General features: G+C 35.2%; 1 protein-coding gene across 1 annotated transcript in view; it reads right to left on the bottom strand.

The window, feature by feature from the left end:
- Nucleotides 1–20,772, bottom strand: part of LOC108971046 (inactive dipeptidyl peptidase 10) — a gene marked incomplete at its 3' end in the record, with an annotated part of 421,409 nt that overhangs the window by 250,203 nt on the left and 150,434 nt on the right. The window contains 1 exon segment of the mRNA XM_018936833.1: nt 10,772–11,761. Coding sequence (XP_018792378.1) covers nt 10,772–10,858 — 87 coding nt within the window. The 5' untranslated portion in view covers nt 10,859–11,761.

The following is a 20,772-nucleotide window of genomic DNA, read 5'->3' as shown; positions in this document are numbered from 1 at the left end:
ATTTTACTTTCTTAAATTCCACATTTATTTGAAAATATTTTTTTATTCAGAATTTTTTGTAACAAAACTACCATATTGAGATAAAACAACAAGAAATATTTTTCAAATCACTGTAAACACGGGTAAAATTTGCCTCGGTCGACATTTTACCTTTCTTTCGATTACATCTTTCACTCCCCCACACTTTTAACGTCAGCTATAATGTATGTAAGCGTATTTTTCCTCGACATTTCTCCGACAATTTTATATGGCACAGTCTGCAACAATGTCTGTGCGGTTATTTACGGTCTCTGTCTACTCGGCTGATAACTGTGTCTGCGCACGCCATCACAACCGCCGCCACACTAGTACATCCGCTTATTAACCGCAAACGCCTACATTTTCCGGCGCTCAACTGGCACTTCACACTCATCCCGCACGGACCGACGCTTATCCTGAAGGTTGTAAATCAGCGCCCGTGGCAGACGCGCAAAGCAGAAAAAATGCTAATGCAGCACCAAGGAGGGTTGCTTGCGCCAGTAAAGTGGTGTGCTGGCAGCAGGAGCCGAACCCAGACTCACACCGCCATAACGATTATCTGCGTTCAATCGCAATGGGGCTGCTCACGGGTGTGCCATGTGTCAGGCTTAGTCACACACACACACACACACACGTACATATATGCTGTTATATTTTATATCTTCCTTATATTTTTTTACCTTCGCCATTTCTCTTTTATTTCTTCTACCAATTTTCTCTGTTTTCTTTTATTTTATTGCTGCCTGTGGCCAACTGCTCGCCACACAGAGTCTGCTGCGTCGCTCATTCCTTGGCCATAAACTCAGTTTCTCAGTTTTGCAGGTGGCATAATAAGGGCAGTGTGATGGCCAAGCCAAGAGACAAGCAGAAGGCAAGAGCGGTGGCAAAAGGAAGGGGAAAAAAGGAAAGAAAGAAAACAAAGTAAAGGACACCGTAGTGGAGGCAATGAATGCGAAAATAAAATATTATTACAAATTGTAAACAATTTAAGTGCGGCACATCAAAACGAAATGAAATGCATGGAATCCCGCCAGCTCTCACTGCTTCCACCCACTTGCCACACGCTTTCGCTCGCACTGGCAGTTACTTAAGCGCCAATTTGCTTTGATTTACTTTTGACTTAATATACTAACTGTACATTTGTGTGAGTGTGAGTGTGAATGCATGCACTTTTATGTTATGCGTCCATTTTATTTTTAGGAATGTAGTTTATGTTGCGGGCAATGCGCTCTGACATAAGTACAGTGAGAAACTGGGCCATGTCCGAGAGCAAACGTTGCATAAATGTAGTTAAATGTGGAATTGATTTACATTCATTCTGAACTTTGAAATACAAAAATGTAAGGAATGTGGAAAATAAATTTTCAAATGAATATTGAAATTTTCTTCGATTTAAAAGTATTAAGCACCATCATAACAAAAATATTTGGTATGATTTTCAAAGAGAGCTGTCTATGGCGAGTTAACTGCAGAAAAAAAACTTTACATTATATAATCCTAGTATGAGACTACTGACTCATACTTTTTTCTAAATCTGTAATGCTCTCAGCGCCATCTATTGGATACATTTTATTAGTCTTCATATACTGATAACAAAAATAAAAAATTATTGATTGAGTCTCAAGGTCAAATCTTGCCCTAATATATATCGTGACAAAAAAAAAAAAANAAAAAAAAAAAAAAGAGTTCGAAAATTATAAATGAGACGCTAATATTTAATTATCATCCATATTTATTTTACCAAAGTAAAAGCACCAGATTTAAAAAAACTTCAGCTTGCGGTGGCCTTCAGCTCCTTCAGCGAATTTTGTTTCATCTGTTCTATCGAAGCCTGGACAAAGATAGTTTCGATTTTGGAGACTTCACTGGTTTACGTATGAGGCAAACACCCTGTGAGAGCCTCAGTATAGTAGGTAGGTTATTAAATATAATCGCGCGAAAATCTTCGAGATTTAATTTTTAGCCGAAGTGAATATTTTTAGTTACTGTAACCTACACAAATAGAATGACATGTCGAAACGTTCTGAATATATTTAATATCAAAAATGTCAAATTTTATGATATAGTTTTAAATTATCACATTGCAACACTAGGGTTGATGAATCCCGATATATAAAAGAAAACCTACCTAGAATGGAAAGCATACGAGCTGACTAATCGACAGTAAAGGAACACGTTTATCGCTGTTTTTGACTTAACAGTGGCAGTAATGCTGTCTTGACTAAGCTTTCCAAGAAATTTATGTTAAATTTGGAAATTTACGGGTGATCCAAATAGACATACTTTTTCCAATAGTCATGTTTTGATAGATCACGCGTGAGTCGTATAAAGTTGTCATGTAAATTTTATTCAGTATTGTTTGACAATAAAAAACTTACGCTAAAACAACGCCTACAAGTCGTTCAACTTTATCACGAAAAATCACGTTCTTTAAAGAATGTGTTTCGCTTGCTTCGCTCAACTAATGGTCAACATAATCTTCCTACTAAGCGTACTATTCGCAACACCTCCACTCATCTTGAGACCCAGCATTCATTATTGTATAATATTGGACCAATAGACCATGCCTAGCACAGTGGAGAGTCGATTCGGCGCCCTTCTCAGCAACTCCAAATGATGTGAAATTGACAGCATAAAAAATACAGCTTGTGCAAGAACTGAAGTCGCTTGAACTTCCCAAGTTACACTTTAGGTAAAGGATAATTTCACGTTTCACTGCTCGCCAGTTAGCAGTCGAAATGCTCGAACGACTAGTTAAGGAGTTAATCTTCAAACAAATAAATATCATGAATGTTCTTTTTCATTGATATTTAAGCAGTCCCCATTAGATTTGAAGTTTCTTGGTTTTTTCTTTGAAAAGGAAGGAAATCTCGAAAAGGCTCACTCCTTATATATTATTTTAAAATGGTCTTTATATATATATATGTAGGAATAATCAAAGAAGTACAAATCTGGTTGGGTAGCTTCTGTTGAGATATAGTTGTTTTCAATTGGACAAGTTGGAAGCGCAGGCTGCTAGATTGAAAATATTATACTTAAGATACGTACTATAGCCTCTGCTTTGAATTGGTGAAGATCTGTCTTTGGGTAGCAGGCCATGTGAATTAATGTGAAGATGAAGTCGAAGACGAAGTTTTGTTGGTTTTTTTTTTTTTTTTTGGATTATTCTTATACCAATATTCCCCGGGATTTGTTGCTACTGCATTCCACTTTGTGTTTCTTGAATGGTGTCTTTTTCTATGTCTACTTTTACGACTTTTACGGCGAAACAGCTGTTAGTTCTTGATAAATGAAGGGTTAAAAATTGAAAGGTAGCAGCGTTCAGTAACGTCTTGAGACCTCATCTAAAGGCATCTGTTTACCATAAGCGCCAAAAGTTGATGGCTACTTCTTTGGAAGACCTTAGACACTGACCCGTAAATTGAATTTTAGGACTATTAAAAAGAAACACATATATTATTTTTCCAATAATTTACACGCTGGAAAGAGGTAGTTGAATTACGTTGCAATCGGCTTTCACTTATTTGAAAGTATAGTGTTTGTAGATAGACTTAAACTGGTGCAATGCAAATAATTCAAAATGTATTTCTATTGCCTCAAAAGGTATGCAAATTTTTCGAACCTTTCCCTTAGCTGATAGAGGTTTATAGCAAAAAACTATTATTATTTTATATTATGCGCCTAAATGTATGCTTTCAAATAAAAAAAATAGGTGTGTTTAAACAAAGAAATCAGCTGTTTCGCAGCCAATATTGGTTCCAATATCCACGTACATGTTATACGGAATAAAATGTCAGCATATCTAACACAAATTTGTATATTTGTTTAATTTCGCTTTACGGTACATTGGATTTATAAACAGTTAACGGTGAATGCTACAGTAAGTAAGGCCTTAAAAGGCATATAAATAATTTAATTTCAACATTTTGCATCGCAAAATTATTAACTTTTTCTGTAGCTTACTAAAAGTAGCAATTTTGCAAAATATTCTTTGAATTAGTTACTATTGCCACATGTGTCGCATTAAAATGTCAATGGTACTCGAATAGATGAAAAGTGGAAGTTGCATAAAAGCCAAAAAACTTTTAAGCTACTTACATATTTATGGCTTTTTATAATCAAATGTATGGCAACATTACTTTATCACTTTTTTAGCGTGCACTTTTGGAGCGCCTTAAACTATGCTACGGAAATCAGCGCCATTAGCAATTAATTATGCCATAAGCAATGTTTTATAAAACCAAAGTACACAAATCGCTTAAGCATACATATTTAAGTATGATATGTATAGATATATAATTAGATGTGTATGTGTATAGTATGTACAAGTCTGTACATATTTACCACACATATTTAATGCCTTTAAACAAATGTGCAAATGTTTCCACTTACTTTAAAATTATAATGAATATTTATAGATTGCTGCATATGAAAATGTTGCATGCCACACAACACGTGCAACAATAGGCATTTTTATTACAATTTTAATTTAACTACACGCACACATGCCCGAGTATATAAAAATTAATTATTTTCACGCGGCCACTGCGCTATTGCAAGCGAGTTTAATCATTTCTCACACACACACACACACACGTATGCACGCGTAAAATTCTTGTAATGTCTGTGTGTGGAATGAAATATAGTTGTGAAGCAACAATCGCGCGTTCAGCGAACAATTGCAGCGCAAAAAATATTTACACAATAACTGYGTTGTTGTTGTTGTGTGTGGTGTTTGCAAAAACCAGCAACAACACCGCGCACAATTTTGCACAACGGAAATTTTCATACAAACAATGGCGGTGACATTTCCGGCAACAATGAATTTGTCCTGTTGGCGGGTGGGCGCGGGGCGCTAGCTGTCATTTTCCATCGACACACACACACACACATATAAACACTTTAGTGTATGTGTTATAAAGCACATACACATATGCCACAGCGACAAATGTGCAGCGCAAAGGCAGACAAAAGCGTGACAATGATGGCCACCAGTTTCGGTGGTGATAATAGGTGGCAATTTTTCAACAAGATACACATGTCTACTATATTTATATATACATATATATCGATAGCAATGTGCTTGTGGCTATGTTTACTGATATTGTGTACCCTCAACAGAGTAGTCGGAGTTTCTATAAAATATAACTTCATACAAATATGCGAACTAGTGCCTCAATTTTTGAGTTATCCATCTGAAATTTTGCGCAGGCTCTTTTCTTCCCAAAAAACAGCTAATTTGTCAGAACTGCCGATATCGGTCCACTGTAGCTTATAACTGCCATACAAACTGCCTGCACAATATCATATCGCTATATGGAAAACTTTTTAACTTGAAGCGTTATCTTTATAAAAATTTGTATGGATTATTGCACTAGAGAATGTTATAATCTGACAGCAAATTGTTTAGATCGGAGCTTTATAGCATATAGCTGCCGTAGAAACTGACCGATCAAAAATAAGTTCTTGTACGATAAATTTCTTAATTTTATAAGATATCTTCATGAAATTTGATAGAATTTATTATTTCAGACAACGCTATAATCTCAGAAGAAAACGTTCAGATTGGATCACTATAACATATAGCTGTCATTCAAACAGAACGATTAAAATTAAATCCTTGTATGAAAACTTTTTCATTTGGAGAGATATTAACACGACTTTTTACACAAATTATTATCCAAGATGTTTCCTTAATTTCCAAAGAAATCGTTCTGATCGGACCACTATAGCATATAGCTGCCGTATAAACTAATAGAACAAAATCAAGTTCATGTATGAAAAAGTTCTTAATTTTATAAGATATCTTCACGAAATTTGGGAGAAGTCACAACGTCAGTCAAAGGTATAATCTCAGAAGAAATCGTTTAGATCGAATCACTATAACATATAGCTGTCATGCAAACTGTATAACCAAAGTCAAGTCCTTATATGAAAATCTTTTTCAATTGAAGAGATATCATCATGAAATTCTACAAAAACTATTATCCAAGACATATCTTTAATGTGCAGAAAAATTGCTTAGATCGGACTACTATAACATATAGCCACCATACAGCTGATTGATCAAAATCAAAAGGATATACCCTTTTATGCTGTAATAAATACACTTATGCGGATTATTATAGATTCGTTGTAGCCTAAGTTAACTGCTTTTTAATGATTTGCTTTAGATATGCCATTTTTCTGTTTTCTCACTTTCACCTTTCACGCGCTCTTTGTTCCATTTACCGCCTTTGCTGTACTTGTGTATGTCTGTTGCATATGTGTGTGTGTGCATRACACTTAACAACTTTTGTTATCACTTGGTTTAGTTTTTGTTATTATATTTTTTCTATTGTTTTTCGTCTTTTTTCACTACTTTTTGTAATTTTTTCTACTACCATTTTATTTTTCTACTACTTTTTGTAATTTTTTCTACTATTTTTTTATTTTTCTACTACTTTTTCAATTTTCTACTACTTTTCATATTTTTTTTTTACTCCCTTTTATATTTTTTTCCACTACTTTTCATATTTTGTGCGCAAAAGCATATTTATTGCTTATTATTTTTTGTGGTTGCCATATTTTCACACACTACAGCACACTTCCATATTATTTTTTATTTTTGTATTTTTTATTTTCCGCCTATTAATCACATTTTCAGTGCTACTGCAGGCTCAGCACTATACACCAAGCAACTGATAAGCCACGCACTCAGCGCCCACACACATTCCGCTGCATTGAAGCGTGTACAATTTGCAGTGACACGACACCCAGCTGACGGTGCAAACAAAAAACATACAAATCTGTCAACGCCATGCACGCCGGCGGGTCAACGCACGTAGCGCTGACACCAAGCAAAACACAAAAACAAACAACAAAAACTAGTAATTACTTTACTTTTGTGCGCCAGCAGCCGGCGATGTGGAAAATTCTGTGATAAACAGCCGGCAGAACGCGGCGAAGGCGCAGCAATTGAGTTTAGAAAAAAAAATTTATATTATTTTTAGACACTTGCAACACTTTTGGCGCACTTCAACAATTTTTTACACTTCTAGCTTTAAAATTAATATATTTTCTCATATTTTTAGTAAAAAAAAATATCACCTAAACACTTTGCCTGTTAGCTTGCACAACTCACAAATCACTGGCGAACACTGACAAAAGCGTATGTACTAAGCGCGTAACAATAGCAACAACAACAATAATTCAATTAATCACAATAAAAAGGTAAGAATGTTGAAAATGAATATGCAAACAAATTGAAAAATAAGCGCGTTAGAGTTTCAAATGTGAAGCGGCGAAATTTTGTCTCTCATGTCAACACGCGCCAAAATGTTACTTGCGACTGATAGCTGGTCGCCAGACGACGTGAGAACAATAACAGCAGGCGCGCGTACATAAAGCTTCATATATTTGTATACGCGCGTGTATGTGTGCGTGTGTGCATGTATACGTCAAGTGTGTAGATACACGATGGTTACACGGTTCGTAATTGTATATGTGCACGCAGTCACTCATACGCCAGGGTGGCTGTGTGTGAATTCCATTGAAGAATTCAAAATCGAAAAGCGCGCTACACCTTGACACACACACACACAAATACATTTGTGTATATACATATACACTGACGAACTACTATACACTGATATGAAAGCTCGTCCTTTGCCTTTACTTGCCTGGTGTTTGGTGCGCGCCAATGTGTTGGTATAAACACAACCCATATGTTTTCGCTTTTTTGCTCTTTATTTCAATTTAAAAAAAATTCCTTATGTTGATTTTCAAGTTTCTTGTAACGTGAGCTTTCACATGAAAGCTTTAAGCGCTGCATGCAGCTATGCAGCGGAGTAGAAAAACTCTTAGTTTCGAGTACAGCGTCTATAAGAGCGCAGTCTCTTACCCACTGAGGTGCGTATTAGTAGAAATTCACCACAAAAACGCTCTCTTAAGCAGTAAAGCTCCGTTTTGTAAGCTTTTTGAGCTTTTATATCTCTTTTGGGCTACAATAACTGCTTAACTACACCACCTGTTGCACGCCATACAAAAAATATGAAAAGAAATGTCAACTAATTCAACATGCAATGCGGTAAGCAAGAGTAGCTTAAATAAAGAGCAAAGAGCCAAAGAGAGAGAGAGAGAGAGAGCAAAAATTGAAAAATGAAAACCCTTTCTGAGGTTTTTTTTTTTTTGTTTTTGTCTTAAAAAGAGACTTTCACTTCAAGAATGCAAGAGTAGTGGTTGAGTGTGACTAGCGTGACAACACTGCTGTGGTGAATAGGTGATTCAGTTATTCTTCTGAGAAACTCTTGATTTGAATTTTAAACTAAAATGGGGCTTTAAATTTGAACTAAAATTAAATTTAAACTGGAATTGATAACAAATTTAAAAATAAAACTTAGCAAAAACTCAATAATAACTGCATACATAATATAGTGGTGAAATATGGCTTTGGTAATGACTCAACATCTGTCATAAAAAAACTTTGACATGAACTAAATCCGAATTCTTACTTTTTAATTATTCATCTACAAAATGCTACAAAATCATATTTTAGAGACTAGTTAGCTCTTTTCCATATGCTATGCTGAAAGTACTAAAAAATAATTATATAATTATAGTTCTACTACGAAAAATAATATTAAAAAAATCTAGCATTTCACCATTTGGTGTTATTTATAAAGATTAAAGGTGCAATATATTTCTAAAATGTGTTTGTCGGTAGAATTTTGGCGCAAAATTTAACTCAAATATGTAGTCTTTTTTTTTTTTTTTTTAGGTATGCACCACATGAAGATTAGTATAGAGAATAGACTACCGGGTGCTAGTGAGGCGACGCAAACCCTATCCGGAAACATGGATCCATGGGCGTTGTGCAGTCGAACAGTCGATGTTATACAGATGCCTATTCAGCTTGCAGTGGCCACTATACAATGCAACAGGTAGCCTGAGTTTGTAACTGGGGTGGTTAATTACAAATTTGATCCAACTCAGGTTGTATTCTCCAATTAACAACTTGGCATGTCTCACACCATGTGCGTGTTGCCCGAGACATCATTCGTCTTCAAAAGGAAAATTACTGTTATCAAATGGTGCAGCTTAGCATTTTTTGCCACGCTCGCTCATCTAAAACTTGTTCAACACTTACAGCAAAAATTATATTAAAGATGACCTTCGGTTGGGGTTTTCCTCACATTGAAGTAATGAACAAGTATTCTGTGGAAAAGCAGCATTTCAGACACAAAATTCAGCATATTTGCGGTAATTTTTTCCTTATGTTTTAAATGAATGAATTTTACTATAAAATAAGCAGAAGGGTACTAGTTATGCAACACATATTCGGAACGCTATCACTTAGCAAAACGCATGAATATATCAGTTATATGCGGAATATGTCAATTACATCAAATACTCCAAACTTAGACCTTCTGCACATATATAGTTTAGGTTCACAAATTTTTAATAGTAATATAGTTTAGAGTTTCCCAATAAGAGTGACATGAGTTCACACCAATTAAAAAAAAAAAAAAAAAAAAAATGTCTTTCCTTATTTGATGTGAAGTACAAACGATACAATTAAATTATGATTTAACATCACACAAATGGTCTTCGCGACTTCTTTTACGTAGTCGATGAACGCTACTTTCGAGTACTTTTTTCAACACATCAAGTCGGATGTCATGTTCAAAAGTTTAAAGAGTGTTAGGTTTATTGCAACAGATCAGTAACTTCAAATAAACCCACAAAAAGTAGTTTAAGGGTGTAAAATCACAACTTCTTGGAGACCAGATTTCAATCAATTTCAGAATTTCGCCAGGTTGTGGTTTGAGACAGTTCCAATTCCTGAAAACGTTTCGGAATCAACAAATTGCGGCCATCAGCAACAATTGCTTGAACAGCAGCAATATTTTCATGCAATATTTTCATTCAAGCGTATTTTTGTCTTACTGGCACTTGAGCAATGAATATGAATTATTGGACGTAAGTATCGCCTATCGTTAGTCGCTACTTTTTCTCATATTACTGGCAAAACTCGAATACTATAACGGTAAAACTGTTCATCTTGTGCTGCTATCTAAGAATCAGGCTATTTTGCGATATCATTTTTTGAATGAAGCCGCTACTGAGCCAGACCATGCGTAATACACCGAATAAATAAAAATTGAATGGTAAAATATCTGAAGAATTTTGCGAATGGGTTGGGCTTTCGCATTTAAATGACTCATTCCTTGCATTTGCCTTGGCAGCTGCCTTCCAATACAGAAGCAAGCAACGAAGCTCAAAGTGTCGAGACCAATCACGGCATATTATTTGACAGCAGCATCTCCGTGAACTTTTTATAATACCCGATGTACTTTTGCCGCCGATTTCTTAGACTAAAAGAAGAAAATCAACGCTTCCCAAAAATAACGATTATTTGGCAAAAAATCGGTCATATGCGCACAACTAAAAGTATATGACACAGAAGCAAAGAGTCATGACTTTTTCATATGTATAGACTATGAAAAATACACATTTTTTAATCTTTGTACCATTTAGCATTAACTGTGCTTACTTTAATATCGACAAGTAGTAGAAGTCATAAATGAAACGTTCCAGCAAAAAAAGATCGCTACGTGCACTGACCACTTTGGCACTTTCGCCGAAACATAATTTAATCGCCGAGACGCAAACTGACAATACGATTGTGTACGAGTGTATACTGCACATGCTCGCTTCGAAAAGCAGAATTAAAAGTAGCAGATTAAAGTAGAGAAGTAGAGTGAGCACTTACCTCGATGGTGATGTGATGGCCGCGCGAGCGAAAGTTGTCGTCGTTCGAGCGCAGATTCTTCGAATCAATTTGCACATTTGTCTGCATTTTGGCGGTATTGGTTGCAAGGATGGAGGATGTACAAATTCACACGCGAACTCGTTGCGGCAATATTTGCTAACAGTTGTTGTTGTATATTTCTTGTTTTTAAATGATGGCTGTGTGCTCCACTTGTTGTGATGTTTATGTCTTTACTTCTCTCTTTATGTGTTTATTTGTTTGAGTTTCCGTTTACGTTTTTGGTTTTGCTTTCACAATTTGCCTTGATTGTTTAGCTAGCTGAATAACGGTTTAGCCGACAGCCGCCAACAATTGCCTGACAATGGCGGTAATATGCGCACCAGCTGTTCCTCGGCGCGGCAAGACTGGCTACTTAAACTGCCACAAGTGTTTTACTGCGATAAATATTTACTCACACAAACACACTTGCACGCATATGTGTTATATTTAAGCGTCTGTGTGTGTGTGTGTGTCAATAATGGCAGCTTATATACCAGTCGCCTTGCTTGGCACACTCCTCAAACCGGCCGTCGAAACCTTTTCGTGGGTCTATTTGAAAACGACACGAAATCATAAACGAAATACTAACAAATAGCGGTGTTTATTGCTGTCTGTTGTTGTATTTGGCTTGATTGTTGCTTCAAGTGTGCGCTACCCACAGCTTAGCCTGAACTATGCGGCCGAGACTGTTGCGCTACGTATGCCAAATGAGTCACTCACGCGCTCACACCCACTCAGTCACGCAGAAGTATTTGTATGTTGATGTGTGGTTATCCTTTTGCCGTTTAGTATTCGCAGCGCGCTTTGACAGGACAAGATAATGCGATGCCAAGGAACGCGTCCAACTTTCACAGAAATATGGGAAAATATTTCTGCTGATTATGACAAGTGGAATGTTTGTTGTTGTGGTGGTGGTTGATTTTGCGGTTGCTGTGTTTGTTTTCGTTGTCGCTGTAATAGAGAAAAAGAGCGAAACGGAAAAGGCAATAAGAGTTATTTGTCTGCCAAGTAAGTAAGGCAAAGTGATATAAATGTGCTTCATACATTAGGGTGGGTCAAAAATAAATCATACTTTTTTCCGCACGATAATCTTAAAATATGTTTTCAGACACCTCTAAGAAAGTCTCTACAAGTATGAGCTATAATTGTAACATAAAACTCTTCCGCCTTACAGCTTTCCACTTTTTCCTTATTATCAGTTAGAAAGCTTTATATCTCGCTGCCAACTACTTGAAAAAATAACAAAAATAATGTTTCACAGATTTTGTTGAAAATGTAATGCTTTAGTAAAAAGTCATGCACGATTTTTTCATAACTTTAACCTTTTAAAAGATATTAACGATTGTAGTTTGATTATTTGAAGGCAATTTCTTAAAATGTTTGTGCTATAATTCAATGAAGGAACCCACCCTAATATATATACTATACACTTATATAAATTTGAACAAAGATTTGCGATGTGTTTGCAAAAAATGGCGTCACTGGTGGCTTTGGGAGCAGACACACACCCTCAGGCATAAAGAGATATGCTCTTCTTTGGCACACTTATGCATACTGCTATTCAAAATCAAAAATGTTTGGCATAAAATATTATATATATTTTTTGGCAAAATTTATGCGCTCTGGCATTCGCTTGCTTCCCGGACCTCCCTATGTAGAAAAACAGATAGATTTTATCGCTCTTAGCAAAATTGAAGTGTGGAAGATGGTCACTAGAAGAGATATGTAAGTATACACTAGTTTTTTACAGTACGAAAAGGCGCTGCCGTTATGCCGCTATATTCGCTGTGCTGTATTGAGCAATACCAAAAACGGCCGTCAGGAGCGAGATGGACCTCGGCGACTTCCTATCGTGTGGCTTCTTCAAACTATTGCTGGAAAAAATAATTCATGCAACAGAGCTTAATCGACCATTTGTAATCGTCTAAAAGGACCGTTACTGCCGTACGTCGATGATATTGATATAGCTGGCCTCTATAATCGCGACGTTAATTCTGCTTTCTCCATCTTGGACAAAAAAAAAAAAAAACGAGGAAAATGTGTCTGGCAATGAACGAGGGCAAGACGAAATATCTCCTGTCATCAAGCAAACAGTAGTCACACTCGCGACTAGGCTCCTACGTCATAACGTCGAAGTTGTATTACATTAACAAAAACAACAATGTCAGCCTCGAAATCCAGGTTTATTTCTCCTGATATCTCAGTCAGTCAAAGGAACGGATATTTGAAATATCGCGGCTAATTGGTTGCTATTAAATACTGTTAATCAAAGGCACATGCACACGCCAACTGTGCATAATTGTTAGCTGAGTTATAGCACTTTATAATTTTCATTTCCTCAACGAAACTTTCTCCACAAGCAGTCAAATATGCCATGAATGGAATATCAGCCGCACAAGCCGACATGCCAGCAGGCTAAGAAAGCCACATGACGGCTATTGTAGAAGCTGTCAGGAGGTAGAACAACGGGAGACATAAAATATATTATATGCGATTGAAAAGCTTTGTATAGGAAACGAACAGCCGAGAGCTACTTGACGGTGCCTCAGAGGTTGCAAAGATACAACTTTTTGTGCAGAGCACATGTCACTCGGAAAGAAGACAATAGAATGAGGGGATCTTAGCCATGTTGGTTTCTCTGTAGTTGTGTTCTCGGCTCAAATCGGCAGCAAATTCACATGATCACTCTAAGGACATCGTTTTGACTCATTTGAGAATATAAAAGCTAAATCGAAGATTGCTCTGCTGGCCATCACGACGGAGAATTTTTCCAAGTGCTATGGCGTAAGTGTATTGCAGCGGGAGGGGATTACTTTGCAGGTGATGAAATGAAAAAAATTCAGCTTTCAATTTGGCCACAGTATACATAAATTTTTGCTTATAAGATTTAATTTTTATCTGCTGCATTCTCTATTTTATCAAAAAAATTAATTGTGAAACAACACCAAGGTTTCATAAAATTCATTAAAATCGAGTAAGTGATAGCTCCTTCAGAATGCATAAACAAAGTGGTATTTCTATGTGCTTGTTTATGCCAGTTTATGCTATTTATAGTATACCAGTTTATGAGATTAATACCAGTTTTTGTTCGATTCACCGCATATGCACAAATGCAGACTCCATTAGCACTAAGCTTATGATTTAAATTCTATAGAAAGTGGAAAACGGGCCAGCCTGTTTTGGATATATTCGAGTGGCGTTACACCTGCCCAAAAAATAATTTTTAATTGAAATTGAAAATTGCGAATCTAGGCATACGAAGTTATTTACGAAATAGTTTCAAAACAATTTACTAATCTTTAATTAGTAATGTAAACAAGTTGCCACCATTTCAAAAATTATTCAGTAATACATAAATACGTTGGTATGCTTTCTAAATTCTCTTTAATCATAAAACAAAAAACAAATTCGACTAAAATCCTAAATCTATAACTCATAAGCCATTCTTTGGCACAACAAACGCAGCTGATCAATGAAAAGTATTTTAAAAAAAATTTTCGAAAAGTATTAAAGACATTTATCGATATCTCATCATTAACGAGATTTTTACCAAGTTAAGTGAGCTTGGAATTTTCTAAACAGGAGTTCGTTTTCGGATTCTTGTGAATAAACTTAATTTTTGTACAGTGAAGGTAGTGTTATGGGTCACTTGACTTGCAATGATAATTAAAGGTTAACTGAAGGATTGCCAAATATGGAATTTCTTATATTTCAGAAACTTTTCGGTAACTTCGACAAAAAAAAGTCCAAGCTTGTTAACGGTTATGATATTTTAGACATCATTTTTCAATTATGACTGCCAATACACATTTTATTAAATATTTTCCTACATGATTATGGGTCATAGTAGGATAAAAAATTGTATGGTCGTTTCTACAGTTAAATGTTTTTCAATTCATTTTAAATGAACTACACATTTTCTTACCATAGAACTCTTTTAATGAGAACGTCCTATAAATTACAAACAAGAAATCCAAATATTAGGTTGTCAAAAAAGTCTTGCGGTATTCTCGCTAGTTGGCGCTGATAGCGCGTAGTTCTTGTTTAATTCGTCCCATCGGGTTTTGCTATACCTTTTTGGAAAGCTCATTTCACGCGCTAAGACGTGTTTGATTGATTGCCGTTCCTTTTAAGTCGATCGTGAGTTATAGCGTCGCAAACATGGAGCAAAATATAGAGAAAATACGGCACGGAAACATCTTTTACGGTACAACTAGGATAAAGGTAAAAATGCATCTCAAGCCGCCAATAAAATTTGTGCAGTTCATGGACCCGATACAGTTTCCATTTCCACCGCACAACGMTGGTTTCAABGTTTTCGTTCTGGTGTAGAGGTGGTCGAAGATGCGCCACGCTCCGGAAGGCCTGTCGTCGAAAATTGCGATAAAATCGCTGAATTGGTCAAAAGAGGCTGGCATAGTAGCAGCCGTAGCATCGGTCAAGAGCTGGGCATGAGTCATCAAAAAAATTTTTTCAACAATTGAAAATTCAATAAAAAATACCGCAAGACTTTTTTGACAACCTAATATATGAAAATAAAAAGTAGAAGTTTTCTATCTTTACAAAATCCTATCATCTCGAACACTCAACTCATTACAATGCAAACATATATACATACGTACATGTACACACACACACTTCACCGCCGATGGTTGTGCATTTCTTTTGCCTTCGCTGACCCGTTTTCACAATTTTTGTCATGCCACTGCCGTTTAGCTTTCTACATTGCGTTCGTTGCGATTGAATGCCTTGTGGCATCCGATTCCAGCAACGCACATGTTCAACGCCTAATAGCATGCAATAAATATTTAACTTTTCCATTTAGCATTTCAAGCATTCCAGTACTTATCGCACTTTTATATGCTATACGAGGCACGAGTGAAGAGAAATAGAGAGAATAACCCAAAGGCGTTTATATTTTTCTCCAAATGCAAATGCGGCTTATCTTTGTAGCGACTTAAATGTGTGGTGGCATTAAATAGCGCACGGTTTGCACGAAAGTGCGTACGCGTAATGAGACTAGCTCTTGAAATTATAGCGCGTCGAGTATTTAAGACAAACAGAAATGGCATTCAATTAAACGTAATAGATAAGCGATCAATGGCAATGAGCATTAAAGTGTATTCAACAAATAGAATTGAATAATAAACTGCGAACGCTTCGTTAGAGGCGATTATATTTTGTGCGAATCGCTTTAAGAATATTCATTGAACATATATGCGGCTTTCATAGGCGCTTTGCTATGTTCAGAGAGATATTCGATTGATTGTGAGAGTTGCCATATAATAATTTTTATTTTTTTCGATCATTTTGTTATTACTTGTTGATATACATATGTTAATCTGGAAGCATGAAGAAAGTTTTAATCAAACAGGTTGGTTAAAATTGTCATGTTCTTATACCAACTAAAATGGTGCCAGCTTATCTAGTCATAGTGCTAATTTCTACAGCCAAATTGTTAGCCATTCTATAATCATTGAAGAGTGAACTTAAATTTCTTCAAATCTTTGGCAGTTAATTAAAAGTATTGCTCTTGTCAAGGTATTAAATAAGTCTACTGATGATTTATAACCATTACTGTAGAAATCCTTTATTATGAGAGGTTCTCATTATGTMAAATTTAATGACAATCTTAGTGAAACCCAATACATTTATTGCCATTATTATTATGAGAACAACTATTATGACAAATAAGTGATTTAAAAATAAACAAACAAGTTTTAAGTCTGCACCAAAGTTACTTGGAAAGATTATGTCTTCCGATAATGTAAAGTTATGGGCAGTAAGTTTGACACATAATGAAAGCCAGAAGTTTCAATCGTATTTAGTTTGATTTAGTTTGGTTAAGTTTCATAATTTATTGTACAATCAACTATCACGTATGAGTATATGAGTTCAAGGAGTTATTTCAGTAATTAATATAAGTTATTTCTTTGGAGTCAGTTGCGCAAATAAGCACAGTTAAACATGATGTTGTCAATAAAGAATAATGCAGTAATCCAAGCTTCATATAAAAATAAATTATCCAAACGTTTTTGCAATGTACATAATATTATTAAAAATTATACGAATTATAACTATCAATATAGAGTAAAGGGCAGTGTGCGTGCGGAAAAAGGAAAAACTCATCGTGAGCGACAACCAAGTTTGGTTAAGGGCAGCTTATTATTCTTAAGGGATTCAAAAATATCGAAAAAATATATTGGGATTTCAATAGTAGGCGTTTTGGTAACTATTAAATAGTTTACCAAATATAAAAGTTTATTTCCAGCATGATTCAGCCCTTCGCCATAGAGTCAAAAGGTAGCTAAAGCATAAAAGTATTGAAATATAATATATATAATTGAATAAAATAAGTACTTACACAAAACAAAAACAAAAAACAAACATGAATTACAAAAAAAAAAAACAATTATGGAATTGAGTCTAAGACGTGGCCAGGAAATAATCCAGATCACAATCTGATTGAGAACTGTTAGCATTATATGAACAAAAGAACAGCAGAAAAACGTGAAAAAGTCTAAAAGATATGGCCAAAATTATTGGAGCTGTGTGAAATGACTAAATTAGTAGAAGTTGTCTTGAGTTGCGTTTTTTATTTCATGCCTAAGCGAATAGCAGAAATTATTATGAAGAGGGGGTGTTCTATAGTGTTGGAAAGGAAAACCAAATCCGAGGAAGTTGAAGCAAAGTTACAGCTGTTCTAAAATGAGTGCAACTAAAAATATCACACAAGTGTACGAAGACGATGCTGTACCATGCCTGTTCGTGTAGCAATTTACATTGATGAAATTTTTACACTGATGCAATAATGTCTCTAGCGGTAAAAGGGGAAATTGTGGTCGACCAAAACGACTTTTTCGGCTACCAATATATACACTGTAAATTTCGTGGATTTTTTTCGCCGATTGTGCATAAATATAGTATATACTTGTATATTTGATAATTAGTAGCCGAGAATTTTAAAAATTTCGGAATATAGTTTGACACATTTGTAACGACTTTCTAACTTTGTGTAATCGGCTCTTATGACTTTCAATAAGTTTTTCCTGGACACGCTTTTCCCAGAGGACGTGCGACAAATTTCGCTGAAACAACTGGGCTAATCGACCAGAAAATTTTGCAAGATATTTTCAGATATATTTCGCAATTAATGATCGACGGAATATGATTTTTAACAATAATTGTGATTTTTAAGCCACTTTAAAGTGTAAATTCACATAAAACGATTTTTTTTATAACCGTCATTTTGTCGAGAATCAAAAATTTTATTAGCCTTTCGATCAATACCTGTATTTCCTCTATTGTGAAATTATTTTGTTTCTAATGTTTAAATTTAAACACGAAAATATTTTTCACCACAAAAACAAAAACGTTTTTTCTTACCTTTGAGTGGTTATAACCACTTAAATTTGCGTATTATGTCCCTCAAAATCCATTATTTTTCTCACTTCTTTTTTCCTTCCTTCATTAACACCTTGAATTCTGGTTTTTGGCAAGTTTATATATTTGTTAATTGTAATTTAAATCATAATTTTCTAATAATATTTAAGACTTAATGTCCATTGACTTACGTTACTAAATAAATATATAAAATTAAGTGACCTTGAAAGTTATACGGCCAAAAATTTATCACTTACTTAGCATAACTGTGATTTATTTTCCACAAAAAGCAAAGCCAAACTGAGGATACAGCGGTTGACAATCATAACTTTTAGGCACTTGCCTGAAGTTTTCATCATTTAGTTAGGTTATGTTGGATAAGGTTAGGTACATTGGTCGTTCCCAATAGGTACAGCTTGTAACATAAAGATCCTCATAAATCAACAAAGCTCCAATCAAAAATTTATTTTTACATATGTTAGTTTCGATTACAAATATGTGACCTGGTCTGCGGAAAGGGGGCTTAGGTGTCAAAAAATCAATTTTCACTTTTTAGTTGATTTGGATGGAAGATGAGATGCTTTTTCACGTGATAGAAACCAAAAAGTCATAAGTCATTTCGCACGTTAGCTCCCTTTTCGTAGACCAGGTCACACATATACTTATTCGGCGCAGGTATGATGTCCCCACCTCAGTCTTGCAAAGGCTGGACAATAGAGAAGAAAATACCCGAATGTTTCTACCTTTTTGTAACCATTTACTTCCAATGAATTATAAATTGAAATAATGCAAGCTTATATTTCCATTTGAACTCGTATGAATGTGTGTTTCAGAACGTGAAAATGATTTTTCTGGGAACAACAAAGCAAAACCACTTACCAACTGCATGCACATGATTTAACATTTGTATTTTCAACATTTTATTGCAAATGTGTGTATTTATGTATACATGTATGTTTTTCCCGTTTTATAAGTTGATACTTTCATAATACATGTGCGGCGGAAAATTGATTTAAATTGGATTTGCAGTTATAGAGCACTGATTTTTTCTAGACGCGTGCATATGAAATTATAGATGTGTGCTTGTGTATATATATGTATTTACATTTGTGTTTGCACACGTGATGTATGCATTTAGCAATTAAATATTTAAATAACACGCCTGCAAAGGTAAATTTATGCCCGTCGGCTTACAAATGTCTTCATCGACATTAATTTTGTTTGCATTAATGAGATTGACCGCTTTCAGGTTGATCTGCCCGTGTCCGGACTTGTCATTTTTAACATTTAATCAGCGTTAATTATGATTGAAATTCAATTTCAAATATTTCAACTAAAAATTAATTGAAAAATTATTTGTGTAAAGAAGGGGAGTGGAATAGATAAATGAATAGGTATATTTTGAAAAAAATAAACATGCTTTTAAAGTGAAATTTTAAAGCTAAACAGCAAATATATTATACGTTATCATATAAATTTAAGTGTAATAAAAATTGAACATAGCATTGGTATGCAAGTATTGCATTAAAAACGCTTTTTTGAAGACGATAATAGAGATTTTCAGTAAAATAGGTCAGTCAAGTTTAGTGTCACAAAATAGAATGTACAGGAAATTTTTCGGCAATGAAATAGCAGATGAATTGACTAAGCAAGCAGCGTTTTTATTAAAATCCGAAGCGAACGAACAAAAGACATATTTATGCTGATTTAGAGCAGATAGCTTAGAACAGATGGAGGAAATCGATAACCAGCTGCAAGATAACGAATCAGATATGACCTAAGTATGAGAAAACTAAAACGAAGGACTTACTGCATAGGTCCGGGAATAGTATTTACAGACTTACAACAGAAAACCAGCAGTTCAGAGAACATGCGTTAAAAATGGTCCTTTAACTATATTTGCTGTAACTACAAGCTAAAAGGAACCCATCAGGCATCAAACCTTGAATGGCCGCCCACAAATAGCATACTACATATGAGCTAAAAATAGTAAGATTATGTTTGATTTCTAATCCTCGAAATAGTTCTTGAAGACGATTTCCGGAATAGCCTTAAATACGCGAAGTGATTCACGTTTAATGTCCTCAATTGACTTAAAATGGTTTCCCCAGATCGGTCGTTCGAGTTTGCTAAATAGCCACAAGTCACACAGAGTTAAATCAGGCGAATATGGGACCCTTGTTCCGCCACGATGTTGGTTGAAAATTGGCGAAAAGCTCACGTAACATCAAGCAGCATTCAACGGTGCTTTATCGTGGTATAAAACACAAGAGTTGTTGGCACATAATTCCGACCTCTCTTTTGCGATTACCTTTGCGCAAACAACGCATAACTCTCAAATTATGATTCCTTCCTGATAGTTTGGCCGATGAAATTCGGAGGACACCACACTTCCAAAATCAAAGAAAACTGTCAACATAGCCTTGATTTTTGATCTGCTTTGACGTGATTTTTCACTTTCGTCTCGCCTTTATCATGACATTCGATCGATTGATCGTCTGCTGCCGTATCGTAAACTTTGATCCAAACCTCATCGTCAGTAGTAATAATAGGTTGTCAAAAAAAAAGTCTTGCGGTAT

Source organism: Bactrocera latifrons, unplaced genomic scaffold, assembly GCF_001853355.1.
Source record: "Bactrocera latifrons isolate USDA-ARS-PBARC rearing strain unplaced genomic scaffold, ASM185335v1 scaffold_32, whole genome shotgun sequence".
NCBI classification, from domain to species: domain Eukaryota; kingdom Metazoa; phylum Arthropoda; class Insecta; order Diptera; family Tephritidae; genus Bactrocera; species Bactrocera latifrons.
This window is presented reverse-complemented; position numbering and strand designations above follow the sequence as displayed.